The sequence below is a fragment of the Plectropomus leopardus genome, chromosome 8 (genome assembly GCF_008729295.1).
Source record: "Plectropomus leopardus isolate mb chromosome 8, YSFRI_Pleo_2.0, whole genome shotgun sequence".
NCBI lineage: Eukaryota > Metazoa > Chordata > Actinopteri > Perciformes > Serranidae > Plectropomus > Plectropomus leopardus.
The window spans coordinates 32,038,526-32,054,065 of record NC_056470.1 but is presented as its reverse complement, the minus strand read 5'-3'; the positions used below and the strand labels follow the sequence as shown (position 1 = coordinate 32,054,065).

The 15,540-nt window shown below is 39.9% G+C and overlaps 1 protein-coding gene and 1 long non-coding RNA gene across 3 annotated transcripts in view; one reads left to right on the top strand and one right to left on the bottom strand.

Moving 5' to 3' along the window:
• Positions 1–626: 626 nt before the first annotated feature.
• On the bottom strand, positions 627–5,184 carry zfp64 (zinc finger protein 64 homolog (mouse)). The gene is made up of 6 exons (XM_042491994.1): positions 4,983–5,184; positions 4,659–4,817; positions 4,433–4,579; positions 4,190–4,252; positions 2,316–2,567; positions 627–2,218 (listed from the first exon to the last, which is right to left on the bottom strand). The coding sequence occupies exons 1-6, from the start codon at positions 5,002–5,004 to the stop codon at positions 831–833; spliced, it is 2,031 nt and encodes a 676-aa protein (XP_042347928.1). The 5' UTR covers positions 5,005–5,184; the 3' UTR covers positions 627–830.
• Positions 5,185–6,902: 1,718 nt separating this feature from the next.
• The window catches only part of LOC121946442, a 33,084-nt gene continuing 24,446 nt past the window's right edge, over positions 6,903–15,540 (top strand). The window contains exons 1-3 of one of the 2 annotated variants that reach the window (XR_006106019.1): positions 6,903–7,185; positions 7,472–7,558; positions 12,979–13,041. This is a non-coding gene — a long non-coding RNA (uncharacterized LOC121946442). The remainder of the gene's footprint in view (positions 7,186–7,471; positions 7,559–12,978; positions 13,042–15,540) is intronic. The other variant, XR_006106020.1, reaches the window with a different exon arrangement.

Sequence of the window (15,540 nt, the reverse complement as noted above, 5' to 3'; positions counted from 1 at the left end):
AAGCTTTCATGGATAACCATTCATGTAATGTAACAGAACAGGAAATGTATTTTCTGTAGTCGATGGCATAATGTAGCTTTAATTAGATGAGGGGGGGGTTAATACAGCATGGTATCACAGTATTTTTGCGTGGCAATATCATAACTTGGACAGACTCCAAAAATCAATTAATTTGCTATATAAATTATTGATATCACAAATACTACTACAATATTAGAATCAGTTATTTTTTCAAAAACAGCCTGAAAACTTTATCTTGATAGATAAAACCAATAACCTTTTCTTCGGGGAGATAATCTGAAGTTGAAAATGGGGAAATAAATTGCATTATATGCTATCACAATACTCAGTATATTCCCAACATGTTTAAAATCGCAACACTATTGTATCATAACAATATTGTCCTCTGGTAATGTGTGGATTTGTGAAGATTTACCATCACGTGTTTTTCCATTTTCCCCCCACGCTCTATCTCTCTTTATATGTGCCACCTCCATGAAATTATGTTTAAACAGAGTTTGAATCTGATATGTTTAAAAACACCAGGCAAGTGATGCAAGAAAAAATAAAAAGTTATTGAAAGATCATGGAAAAGTTTTGAAATTTTGTCCATGAGCATGTGTGGGAACCCTGGATTCATTCTTCTAAAACCTGAAAACTAAAACAATTATGTCTCCAAAGTCAACAATATCAATATCTTCAGTGATTAATTATTAAATTGCTAGAAACAAAAGCAGATACTGTTATTGGCCTGCACGTACTAGTTCATACTAGCAAAAAATAGCTTATGATGCAGTTACAGTCTTAGTGATTTCTGGGAAACCCTTCGCTCATTGTGGGATGCCTTCCAGTGTGTGTGTATCTGAGTAGAGTGTGTGAGGAGAGAGCTGCTGCGGCTGAGCGGACACTATCAGCGGGACGCCGTGGATGACCACATTCTGGCTGCCCAGACTAATGTTTGGCACCAGCAACGCGCTTTCCTCTAAGGCACTCTCCCCGACTGTCCCTGCTGGCTTGGACATGTCCTCTGACGACGCACACACCATGTCCGGAGGAGTCGCTGTGGTCACCATGTTCCCCTCAGTCACCACCGTCACCTCTGTGCCCCCCTCCTGGATCAAAGCGTTGAGGCCCTCCAGCTCCGAGCAGGTCGTGATGAAAGTCTGCGAGCCGCTGCTGGGGTCCTGAGCGGTTATGGCGGTCTGCAGCAGCGCCTGGTGGAGCGGGTGAGCGGTGTCGTCGGGGCTGAGCTGCGTCAACAGCACCGTTTGGGGTTCGAGGGTGGTTTCTGCAGTCTGAGATGAGCCGAGAGGCTGCATGGGCGTGAGCAGGTTGACCTGTTGGATCATGGAGTTGACGACGATGTCCTGGTTTTCTGGGCTGAGCAGAACCATGTTGGTCTTATGTTGAGTGTCAGCTGGAATTAAAGAGTTCTCCTGACCGAGAGGGTGAGAAACGATGATTTTGAGCTGTGCACTGCTGTAAGGAGCCATTGATTCAGACGGGATGGGAACTTCGAGCTGGTTGTTGCTCTGTGACGTCGTGACTGCGTCTGCCGGGGTGGAGAGCTGCAGCTGCAACACATTCTGAGTGTCTCTGTGCTGCTTCTTGTGGCTCCGCAGGGAGTCCTCCCTCACAAAGGAAGCGTCGCACGAGTCACAGCTGAAAGCCTTAGCTGCTTCAAGCTTGGCTCGATATCTAGAGCCGACAGGCTTCGGAGAGTCGCCTCCTCCGCTTTTCCGTCTGCCACCCCTGCCACCTTTCCCACCGCCGCCGCCTTTCTCTGGCTTATCGGAGTGGCACTTCTTTTTGTGGATGACGAGGTTGCTGCGCTGCTTGGAGGCAAAGTTGCAGAACTCGCACTTAAAGGGGCGCTCCTCCGAGTGGATCCGCTCGTGGACTTTGAGCGCCCCCTTGCTGGCGCAGGAGTAAGTGCACTTGGAGCACTGGATGGGCTGAGTGGGCTGGTGTTCCCGCGAGTGTTGCCGCAGGGCGTTCTTGCTGGCACACTGGAAGTCGCAGTGCACGCAGTGGAAGGAGTTCTCGGTGCCATGTTTGATCTGAATGTGAGATTTCAGGTTGCCTTTCATGGCGCATCGGTACTCACAGAAGTCACACTTGTAGGGTTTTTCGCCAGAGTGGATCCGAATGTGCCTCTTTAGATCGGAGTTGATTTTAAACTTTGCGTCACATTGTTGGCACTGGAAAGGTGCGTCCCCTTGGAATGAAATTTAAAAAACAAAACAAAAAAAATGATAGTACAAATACACAAAATAACTCTAAATGCATCCAAGAAGCATTTTCTGACCACCTACCAGTGTGCGAGCGGAGGTGGACGGTGAGCTGGCTGGAGTTCCGGCTGGCGTACGGACAGATCTGGCACTTAAAAGGCCGTTCGTCGTAGTGGATACGCAGGTGCTTCTTCAGGCTGCTGCTGTCTGCGGCTGCATAGGGACAGTGTTTACACTTGTGTGGCTTCTCGCCTGTGTGTGAGCGGCTGTGCATGTTGAGCTTGTCCCGTCGACTGAAGCGCTTGTGGCACAGCTCGCATTCAAACGGCTTCTCACCTGGATGGAAAAAAACGACTTGTGTCAATATGTGATTATGAAGTGCTTAAAGAGATTGGTCGGGTTTTTGAAGTGGGGCTGTGTGAGGTAATTATCCATAGTCAGTGTATTACAAACAGTAGGTGGCAGTCTGCAAACCCTCAGTTTGGAGAAGCGAGCTAATCTGACACGGAAGATTGGAAATTTACTGCTGTGGATGATGGTCGGCAACAAAACATACTTAAGCCACCCAAAGAAATCAATATCAGTTCCAGTGTACAATATATTGAAAATATTTTCGCAGACTTAATGTCAGACAGAAATTTACAGCAGACGATGACATTGTTAGAGTGCTCTCTGCAAAGCCAGACTACATAAAGAAAAACTGTGATTTAACATCAATGAACACAGGAGCTGCTGGTCGACAGCTGCCTCGATCAGTTATGCTGTTTGTGTTATTGTGTGATTTCGGCGTTAGTTCGGATTCACCAAAGTCACACAATAACACAATGTAACTAACTGATCGACGCAGCAGCAGACCAGCACTTCCCATTTTCAGCGAGCTAAAATTACTGTTTTTATAAATAGAGTCTGGTGGTTTTGACAAGAGCACAGATGTCGCAGTGAAGCCGTTAATGGTTTTTGTGTCGACACTGACTGTCTGACAGAAAGGTAAAGCACTGAAAATACTGTCAATAAAGCGTACACTTAAACTGATATAGATTTTTTTAGGTTGGACTTTCTCAGGTGGCTAAAATGCATTTTTTTGAAGTGCATTGTAGCTTCTTTGTCGTATTTCAGCCTGTTTCTCCATACTGGGATTATTCTGACTGTTATCTTCTGTATGTAATATGTGACTATGAATAAATAACCCATAAAATCCTATTCAGAGATCTCAACTATCACTTTAACTCTTCAAAACCTGGATAGACATCAGTTTTCTTGTGTTGCATTCAGACACCTTCACAAATATAACTTCTAAAATCTAAGCAAATTGGTTTGATTTCATCCTAAAAACTTGGGAGAAAAGGCAACAGCCAACTTGGGAAAAAAAGTCTCAAACACTGCATAGGAATAAGTAAAAAGAAAACAAGGAAATCACTGAAAATTTAGTTTTAAAAAAGAGGGGAGGGTTGATGAGAAAATCATCAGAAAAAAAAACACAAAATCTAAAACTATACTGATATTATATTTAAAATATACAAAATATAATAAAATATATATAAAAGAAATGCATTCATTTTCCTCTTTTAATAATGTAATTTCCTTGCTTGTTTTGTTGTAGTCACTACCAGTCTTTATCAGAGCTTTAAAAACATATGCAATATAAGTATGACCCTGGCTACCTTTTTCTTTATTTATGTTGCACCAACACACCAGAACAAATTCCTCGTATTGTGTTAACTATACCTGGCAATAAATATTTTTCTGATTCTGATTCTGATTTCTTCCTTTTTTGGCTTATTTTCAAGTAATTTTCTTGTAACTTTTTTTAAAACTATTTTTTTGTTAAATTTTGTGCCATGTCTTTCTGAGTTGCTTGTTGCTTTTGCTACATTAAAAAAAAAAGAAATTAAAGCAATTTGTGCAGGTTTAAAAGGGTTATGCAGGAAGAGAATCACACCTGCAAGGCTTAAACATACCTGTGTGGGTTTTGAGATGCCGCTCCATGTCTTTTTGGCCATACTGCGTCTTAAAAGTGCAACCTGCAGACCAACAGAAACAGTGCTTTTACAAGGTGTGTGTGTGTGTGTGTGTGTGTGTGTAAAGTTAATCTAAAAGATTAACAGCTAATGACATGGGACTCTGCAGGAAGTGCTGGTCTCTCTGCTCGGCAGCCGAAAAGCAGGAATGTGTTACAGTCGTAAACTGGGAGAGGCACCAACCTGAGAAACAGCAGCTGTGTCTCTTTGAAGTCAGGGAAGGTTTTAATTTTTTGTAGGCTGTTTTCTGCGCTTTGGTCAGGATCTTTTTGACACCTCTCATAACACAGGTCTGGTAGGTTTCCTCGAAAACAAACTCAGTGCTGGAATCTGGGATGAAAAAATGAGTGTATGAGACACTTTAAATCAGGTTTGCATGCAAATTACTGACAACAAAAAGGTGTTTTACCGGTGAGAGTGGCTGCTGCAGCGCTGGCTGATGTGTCCGAGGTGGGGAGGGAGCATCCATTTTGCTTATGGGCGAGAAAGATCTCGAAATTGTTATACTGCTGCTTGCAGAAGCCACAGATATGGATGTCTGGGCTCACCTCCACCACCACAGAGTGACCTGCACCGACACAAGAAAACACAAAACCGGAACACATTATTTCAATAGGAAGCTGTGCGTGATAAATATGTGAAACCGGCACCAAAATGACAGCAATATTACGATTACTGAGATGTTAAGCATCAGGTGCAGACAGGGGTCTTTGTAACAATTGTTCTCCTTTACCTTCGGTGTTGTATGTTGCCATTTTTGAGCTTGTTTTTCTAGCTATAAACTCATCTTCTGGCTCCCCAAAAACCTACAGGACGACCACCATGCTGTTAAAGTGTTACCGACTCGGGTGAAGACGCGGTACACACAGCTATTATCATATTTTAAAATGCGAAAGTCTTCCCCGGTTTTGGAAAAAATGGCAATAACAGTTTACTTCTCTGACAACAGTGATACAAACCGTGTTTTACGACACGCTGCGTAAGGTTTACGGCAGCGGGGATAAGCATGCGTTTTGTCCGGGTGACGTCACGTGATGCTTTTGAGACTGTGGGAAAAATCTAAATTAATACAGATGAAACCACAGAGATGATTTGAATGGCATCGACATATTTGACAAGAAGTGTAATAATAGACAAATACTTAAAATTTTGCAAAATAAAAACAAAATCACCAAAACTTCATTTAGAAGGAATTGTTTGCCAAAAAAACCCCCAAAAAACCAAACAAACAAACACGCCCCCAAAAACAAAAAAAAGAAAAACCCATTAAACCTATCCAGCATTTTCTATTATTCATATGTTGAAAACTCTTGTTGTTTCTTAATGTAAAATAACAACAAATTTTGGGCTAATTGAAATTTTCATGTTCCAACACTCATTATTTTACCTATGAAGATATAATCTGTTATGATGATACAGGTAAAACTATTTCAATTATTTGGTTTATTTATTTCAATGGGGAAATTCTTTATCCACAAGGTTTATGCCCCTCTTTATATATTTTCTTGAATGATTTCAACTAGTTCCTCTCTTACACTTAAAAATAACAAAAAAGCAACTGATTTTTAGGTGATTTCAAAATCTTTTGTTTGGCTCTATACCCACTCTTTTTTAAATTTTTGTTTTATTGGTTTATGTATAGATATTATGATCATCTATCATTATTTATTTATCTGTGCTCTCATTCATGTATGTTTGTGTTCTTGTTTGTCTGACATAGTATGTACATATTTTTGTTAAATAAAGCTGTGGAAAAAAATAATCAAAATCAATGCAGATGGAACCACTGGGGATGATGTGACATATTTGTACTGATAGACATGTTTGGCAAATATTATATTTGTCCTTTTGTATTCTACAAGCGCCTCTGTTTTTGTCTTTTTTATTAAGGGTCTGTTCTTCATTTATATTTCTTTATCCTGACCCTCCCCCAAGCTGCAAAATTTTTGCCTTGTGCCTGTCTGAGTGACTGGGTGAAAATGCATCACCCACCCCATAAATAATAATTTTTGTCAATAACCATATATGTCCTGCAAGCGTAGCTCAAAATGCATTTTTTTTCCAGGATCTGGCTAATGCAAATGTTCTATTTTTGGAAACATGTTGAATAAAATGATTTTAATGAAATATCAATATTTTATGCTTGTGTTTAACAGTTTCTGGCTATAATGAAAGCTGTAATTTTGGCAGTTTTAAAAGAAAATATGCCTTTTGAATCCACTGGCAAGTCTTGGGGCCCAGAGAATAATTAAAATAAAAGAAAAAATAAAATTAAAGAAAGTAAAAAAAAAGTTGCATGTGCCCCCCAAGACAAAATAAAAGTCTCTTTGCAGTGCTTAAAAAATATTTGTCATGCCTCCCCCATTTTACACCACCCACTACCCTCTCATAAATAATGAACAGTCCCTAAATGAATGACACTGACACAGTATTTACAAGTGAACGCCACATAACAATTGTTTGTTGGAAGTTGGATTTAGACTCTGGGACATTTTTGTCCATTAAATGTAATTTAGTTATTTTTTTTAAAGTACAAACGACCAACTCATATAAAACATAAAACTTTAACATATAATCGTTTGTCGTGAAGTAAGAGATATTTAAGTCTTAGGGTGTTACCGTGTTTTTTTCGGTCCTAAAAAAACGGAGAAAAATTACCGCCACCGCCACCTGTCGTACGGGAAGTCCAAGGTAAAGGCCACACTGAGTTCAGTTACCAGCTAAAACTCTTCTTTTCTTGGACTAGAAAACTAATGTAACAGTTTTTCGAACAGATAATGATAATACTTACCGACGTTGGCCAAAAAGTCCAGTGTTAAAGTCCCCCGTTATATAGCTGTGTATTGTTTACAAAATGTCTACAGCATTAGCCTGTTCCAGAACATAGCCGTAGCCCTCGCTGAGGCGCCTGCAAAGACTATTTCCTGTGTTTGAAGGTAAGCTTTCAAACGTAGCATTTGCTTTGGGGCAAATATGATTACATTATTATTATCTCGGAATGAGACACTTAAGTGTTACTGTGTTGTTATAGTGTTTTCTTCAGTTTTGAAAAAGCTTAGCAAGACCGTTAATTAGTCGTTACCGCCACCTGTCGCTTTAGTTGGGGGGGGGGGGGGGGGGATCTGTTTTCTATTTTTTACTTGGAGCAGTTTAAGAATAATAATATGATATTAACCAACATTGGCATAAAAGTCCACTGTTAACTTGCTATTTTGTTCACAGAGTGGCTGCAACATGGTACATTCCAGGACATAGCCGAAGCCCCCGCTGTTGTACGTGCTAAAACTAGCCTACTTCCTGTGTTTGAAGGTAAGCTTTCAGATGAAGCAATCGCTGTAGGGCACTTAAATATACATACTCCACCATCTTTCAAGTAAGGACAATTTACTGTAAACCCATCTTCCAGGTCTGGAAAAGTCATGAAACTATAAAAATCATAGGAAATTTTTCTAAATAATCATATAAATGTGTGCAACAAATTAAATGACATTAATGTAACATAACGCTGCATTTATTTTCTGTAGCTGGTGGCATTTTAATATGTGATGTGATGATTTTTTTCCCCTTCTTTTTAATTTCTTTTTTGTGATTTTTATAAAAAAAAAGTTTTTAAATTGTGTTCTTAAATAATAATTTTTTTTTTTTAATTAAATGGGTTTAGAAGGCAAGTTTTGGCAATTTTGTTCTTCCCTTTTCTACAACTTCTTTTTAAAAAAATTTTGAGGGGGAGAAAATTTGAAAAGTAGATTTTTTTTTCCCTTAAAATTTTGAAAGACATGTTCTCTTTTAAAAAATCACCAAAATGACACTATTCCTTATAGCCAAAAACTGTAAATACAGAACTTATTGTTGAATTTTTAAATTTCTGACGGTCCTTGGATACATCATGTGGGATGCTGAAATTATGTTTAAATAGAATTTGAATCTTATATGTTTGAAAAACGCTGGCAAGAGGGGCAAGAAAAAAAAATCCTTGAAATATCATGGAAAAGCTTTGAGATTTTGTCAGTGTTGTCTATGACATATCCTGAATTTAGTTCTTATTAATTAAAAAGAACAAAAAAAAACTTCTTGTATAAAACTTTGATTTGTAAACAACATTTGACTCAGAGTGAAACACTTTGGAGATGTTTTTCTGGCTAGCACCATGTTTTCTTTGGTTCTTAAAAGGAAGTTAATTAAACATTACCACCACCTGTCATATTGGAAGTGCAATCAAAAGGCCCACAATGGCCTACCGTGCATACTAAATCTCTTTGTTGTACCATGTTAGTAATGTCTTGTATTGACTGATGGAGGCCAAAAAGCCAACTGTTAGCTCGCCATAATGTTTAGCTGCAATGTTTGCACATTCCACAACATAGCCGAACCCCTCACTGTGGTACCTGCAAAGACTATTTCCTGTGTTTGAAGGTAAGCTTTCAGATTTGGCAATTGCTGTAGGGCACTTAAATATACATACTCTACCATCTTTCAAGTAAGGGCAATTTACTGGGTTGTTGGGGTGAGTGAATGAGAATGCCTCTTTTTTATGCCACAGCAGTCGTGCTGGCGTGAATAAGCCATGAAAGTGACTGACACACAGCTCCATTTTCAGTGGCAGGTCCTTAACTGCCTGATTGCCACTGTGAAGCTCAGGAATTTCCTTACGCTGACTTTCCTGCATGGCAAAGGCACAGGACTGATTCCTTCCCTGCTGAAACAGCAAATCCTCGACACACACACACACACACACACACACACACACACACACACACTTACACAGAGATACAGACACTCACAATGCAGGGCCTTTCATGGTCTGCCCAAACGAATCTGACTGGTTGATTGCTGCTGTCTTTGAGTTTGTCTGTCATGTTTTGTCCCCATAGCTTCAAATATATGTATGGTAACCATTTATGTCAAGTTAGGGACTGTTCGTTATTTATGAGAGGGGAGGGATATTGTGCAAAAGGGGGAGGCATGTCAAATCATTTTATAAGCACTTGGGAAGGAGATATGTGTTTTATTTTGGCTTGGGGGAAGGACATGCAACTTAAAGTGGCTATATTTTATATTTATTGTATGGCCAGTTTTTAATTAGTGAAAAATTTCTAAAATGACACCATTTGTCATAGCCAGAAACTGTGAAAACAGAAATTATCATTGGATTCTCAAATTTCCGACGGCCCTTGAACACATTATGTCTGACAAACACTTCCATCCCAAAAAAACATAACCAAATCTGATCTTCAAATAGTGATATTTTGTCAAGGGGGTGGTGCATAGAAAGGGAAGGCATGACAGAATTTTTTTAAGCACTGGTGATGGACTTATGTATTTTATTTTGGCTTAGGGTGGGGCATACAACTTAAAATGATTGTATTTTGTATTCATTATATTCAAAGAAAACATGCCTTCCGAAGGCACTTTTTCTTAAAAAAATGCCAAAATTACATAATTTATCAAAGCCAGAAACTGTAAAAACAGCATTTTTTGTTAGACTTTCAAGTTTCCAGTGGTCAACACATTATGTCGGACGAAAATTTTGTCAGAAAAAAAACAAAACAAAAGACAACAAAAAAAGCTTAAAATAGTAATATTTCATCATAATCAATATATTCTGCATGTCCCATTTAAAATGTTACCCCCCCAAAAAATGCTGGAACTAACCAGCATGCATGACAAAAGTGAAAAACCAAAGCTTTTTTAACTTCAGGATTTTGTCCTCAACTTTTAAGTTGTTAAAATGTTTTAAACAGTTTTTAAAATCTTACAAATAATTTCTGGTGGTTGGAGGTAAGGGTCATGCCGTTTCCTTAAGTCACTCTGGGATGCTCAAGGAAAAATAATGTACCTCCAGAGTAGATCCCGAAATAAAAAACACACAAAATGAAATCACATCCCAGCCACTCCCTCCTCTGATAAATAAAGAACAGTCCCTTCGTAGGAAAGTGCTGTTTTCTCAGGGCCTTTATGAAAATTGATGACTCGGCCCAGAAAAAAAAAAGAGACATGAAAAGGAGATAATTAAATAAATAATTTGATCTGACCGAAGACTGTGCAAATCATACGCACATAAATCCCCTCACAAATTCAGTACAGTTAAATGTACATCAAAGACGGCATTCACATGTGACAGACAAATGACTCAGAGATGGGTTAATTAAAGAAAGACTTATGTCATCCCCCCGCCAAGAGTGGAGAACAGGCCAGTATGCTCTCTACTTTGATCTTGACTTCATTTTTTACAGTCACAAGAATTTTTAATCTGGGTTTTCTTTTCACACTTGAAGCTTATGAGTGAGCAGTCTAGTCATTATCAGGCCTTATTTATGAGAATTTCCACCAACAGTATTTCAAATGTTACGAGTCAGACAGCAACTAATGGTTATTTTAATTATTGTAAGGATGCATATTATTTTCAGATTTAATGAAAAAAAAAAGTTTCATTTAAATATCTATAACCACAAAAAATGCCCTTTTTGCTTAAAAAATTATTTAAAGGAAAAATGCGTAATATTTAGTGGGATGTAGTGGCTTCTAGTGGTGGGTGTTGCAGATCGTAACCAGCTGAAACATTTCCCAGTTAGAATTCTGTCAGTGCTCATGGTTAAGGAGGTTTTTACTGGGAGCTAAATTATCTTTCTCTAACACTGCTTGGCTCGTGGCTGACAGGCCACCAGCCCAGCACAGGCCACCAGCCCAGCCCAGCACTGTGGAGCACTAATGTGTGCTCACCTTTTTTCTGATCCAAATGTTCAGGAGCTCCTTGCCAAGAGTTGTATAATTTCAAGAGGTCTCCTCCTCTACAAAGCAACAATTAAAACACTGAATAAAGCAGTGTAGAGTCATAAATCTGTGTTTTTCTGATGCATTCAGCTTGTCGCGAAGGAGCTTCTTACTAAGGTGACTGATGTGATAAATGAATGTCCCTTTCTAGAGCCTGTGTTTGGTTTTTCCACTCTGGGCTACTGTAGATACACTGCGGTGCAACAGGGCAGGCTCCTTGGATGAGGATCTGCCAGGCCTAAGGAAAGCAGCTTAGCCTTTCTTCCAATTTCTTCCACAGTATTGCTGCAAAAAATCCCCTTTAGCCCAAACAGAATTTTCTCCATAGGACAGCATTGTAAAAAAAACCCAACATGTCTGTTAAACTGTTGACAGGATGGCTTGAACTTCAAACAATGTCAATTCTGACTTTATATTATGAATTTTTGATTAATGGAGGTTTTATATTTGGAAAACATTCCTCAGGCTGAGAAAAGCGATTTAAAAACCTGTAACATCATCACAATGTAAAGTCTGTGAGCCAAGCAGGAACTCGAAGGCAGAGCCAGTGGAAGAAACATTGCTGCTCACAATCACTGGGAAGTAAACCTGAAAGCTAAAAACGTTAAGTCGCAAGTGCCAGATGCACAATTCCATTGGAATGAATAGGCGCCATCTTGGCATCCAGTAGCCAGGTATTAATATAAATCTATGGTATCCACTCCCTATGTAAATATAAACGGCTCATTTAAAGTTAACGAAAACTTGTCAATTCTTATTTTCAGGTAATTGTTATTAACTTAAAAATCCTAAAAATACTTCATTTCAATTGCTGCCAATACATCACCACACTCTGACCCTTTAAATGATTAATCAGTAATCAGAATTGTTGCCAATGAATGTCCTGTCGATTCACTAATTGTCTAAATTTTAATTTCCAGTTATATCAGTCTCAACCGGAGAAGCACACTGTGGGACTCACTCCCTATGTAGATGGAAACAGCTTATTTAAAGTTAATGAAAACACGTCCGTTCTCTTTTTCAGGTGATTGTAAACTAAAGAAAGCATACTTATTTTCAATTTCTGCAAATATATCCCCCTAAATCCCACACAATGGACCTTTAAGTGATTAATCGATTATCACAATAGTTGCCAATTAATGTCCTGTTAATTGACTAATTGTTTGAGTTCTAATTTTCAGCAGTATCAGTCTCAGATGGTGGAGTAGACCGCATGCTGGTGACAGTTTTTTCACCAGAGTTTGGGGAACTGTGCTTTTGAAACAATGCGCTCTATTTCATGTGTTGTACTCAGAAACAAAGTATCATTTGGACATCCTGCTGTGCCAAGTCTAATTTGTAGACGTGCCCCTTTCCCATTCATTGAGACACCCGAGAATTCAGTGAGTGATGTAATGTCCCTCTTTTCCCCAATGAGACAAGGGCAACAATAGGGGGGAGTGCCTCTGTCACATTATTTTCCCCCACCGAGGCACGCCAGCTGCTTACAGTTGCTTAATGGCTACGAGCTGTCACAAGGCATCACAGCCCGCTGCCACACAGGAGCGGCAGATGCTTTAATTGCACAATGACTTGTAGGTTGTCAACAGCAATTATACCAGGCTTCCACCTGAGGGCACCCAAAGAACACCGTCTACTCACTTCACTGGCAAGACGCGAGCCTCAGAAGCTGGCTGCTACACATTAAACCTGATCTCTGAGTCTGTCCAGACAAGAGCCGCAGACGGATTCCAAGTCTCTTTTTTAGCTTAATGGTTTATCCATGTGCAGCAATAACCTGGGCGGGATTGTCAGACAGCAGGCTCAGGACCCCAAAATCATATTTAGACATAAAATATTTATCTAGCTTTGTCACCTTAGGGCCCGCTGCTCACCGTGCTGCAGCAGGTCGTGGTGTGCAGAGTTTGAGTAATTTTGCTCATTATTAATTCATGTCATTTTTTTCCTTTGCGATTCAGGGGAGGCTCATTCGCCACTGCCAGCCCTGAGATTATTATCATTAAGAGAAGGCAAATAAAATGGTGAGTTCAAAGCTATGCTACAACATGCTTCAGCTCCACATTGGTTCAAATATGTTTGTTTATATATATATATATATATATATATATAGTTCTTGAAAAACATTGTGTAATGTGCTTAGATTTGATTCTATTTATAGACGGCGCTGAAATTATAATCAACTCAAGAACCAAACACACGTAGCGACCTTCTGTTTGTGTCACGTCAAACTGAATGGGCAGAATATGTCCTGTGTTTGTTTTGAGCCATAAGACAAATTATACACACATGTATGAATTCCTTTGGTCAACAGCTGCCATCTCAGCATCAGATAAAACAGAGCCAAAGTCTGGGAACCATCACATGCCTCCAACACTTTATCACATGATAAAAAAAAGACAGTGTACACAAGCGCACACACACAAGCAAGTGCAGCAGTGCTACACACAAAAGGCGCACATGCTCACACGCAAAACAGCGCTATGCTCTTTGTATCTGCCAACTGATGCAGATGATAGGGGCTGCAGATGAGTGCAGGCTAACCAGAGAGTGGAGGGTACACGTGGCTTCATAGACAATAGCCGGCCACAGCCTTTGGAGGCGAATATTCAACCCGAAGAAACACACTTATATGTATGAATGAAGATTTTTTTATGTTTTATTTTATTGTTTTATTATTTTTATTTTACATTTTTTACTGATACAGGAGCTTGTAATTTTGCCGCAGTGACAGGTGTATAAAATGCAAATGTTGCCTATAAGAGAAGAAAAATTAGCCTCTTGTCTGCTTTTTAAACGTGCATAAGTCTGCTTTGAAAGGAAGCTACTTTGGTGCCTTGTATTTTGCTGTCGTGTCAGCAGGGGGTGTCCAAAATCAGGCTAGAGAAAAAGAGACCCTGTGCTTGTTTGAAGCAGCTTACAAGGCAGTGCTCCAGTTTGTAGTAGCTGACATTTTGGAACCAGTGGGTCAGCAAAATGGAGAAGCCACGGAAATGTATCAAAACCACTGAGACTTTTGATTACAGTATGGTTGCGTGTAATTTATCGCAGCTTTTTTTTTTTTTTTCTTGGTAGCAAGCCCTAATTGCTGAGAAGTGACCGTTGCACAAGTAGGTTTCAGGTGTTCCTTTTCTACTCCCCAAGTAGGACAGAGCAAGAAAGTCAGAATATTTTGGGGTGTAGAGAGCTCAATCTAAACAAAAGATGTGTGCATGTGCTCGTGCGCGTGATGTTCGGATGTCAATGATGTCACGATGGAGGAGGGAATCTTGATAGTTAGACAGATAACAATGAGCCTGGCGTATTCATGCCCCTGCACACACACACACCTACAGACACACACACGGCATCATCATCGTCACAGAGGGAGAAAGGCTCATAATTGGACAGAGGTGTCTGTAGATAATGAAGCCAGACCTCACACCTGCCAAACCTTGGGGATTTCACTTGACTGGCCACTTAAATCTTCCTCACTCTGCGGGTCTGGAGGGCAAGAGAGTGAGTAAGGAACTAATGGAAAAAAAAGCACGCGCTACAGGGAGGATCCCTGTCAGCATGAGTGTAGTGTGGACCCCCCCACCCTCCACCCGACACACACACACACACACACCCCAGCTTGCTCAGCCCCCACAGCTCGTTCCATACAGCACCCACCTCACTTCACTTCACTGTAAATCCTCTGGTGTCAAGGATTTCAGACGGAAATGGGGAAATGCTGCACCAGCTATTTTGTTTCAAACTCTCAAAACACTCGCTTCTCCCAAGTTGTCTTTGGTGACAGCGTTGTGTGCGGGAAGCGTATTGTGCCAGCTTTTAGTGGGGTGTCATTCGAGGTGCTGAAAGGGAAATCAGATAGACGCTTCAACGGAGAAATACTTCTATATAGAAAGTTTACCTGACAGTCATCAGTGAAGGCGTGACACTGTATCAGTGGTAGCAAAAAGCTACACCAATTAGGGATCGAGTTTACCCTGGCAAAACCTTAACAATTTATGAGATACAAAATGGGATTTCACTCCGTCTTTTTTCATGACTTGATCCATAAATGAGGCTTGGGAATCGTTGTCATACAAATAAGGTATTGAGGGGTTTGTACAAGGTGCTGGAGGTGCTTGAAGTTCGGGAATTTGACACATTTAGAAATTTAAGTCCTGGAATAACTTGGAAATTAGACATTTTTTTTAACTTGGTCCTTAGAATTACTTGAATATAATTAAGAGGAGAACAGAATTATGAAATATTTATTTATTCTATTTTATTTTTTTGATTATTTTTTGGCTCTTGCCTTGATTGCGCAGGACAGCTCAAGTGTGAAAGGTTGAGAGCGAAGGGATGACATGCAGCAAAGGGCCGAAGGTTGGAGTTGAACCTGTGGCCACTGCAGCAAGGACACAGTCTCTGTACATGGGGCGGGAGCTACTGGGTAGCCCTGATAAATTATTTTATGAAAGGTATTCAATAATTGTTTTACGGCTGTGGTTGCAATAATTCGTTGATGCTGTATAAGCACCAATCATATGGTA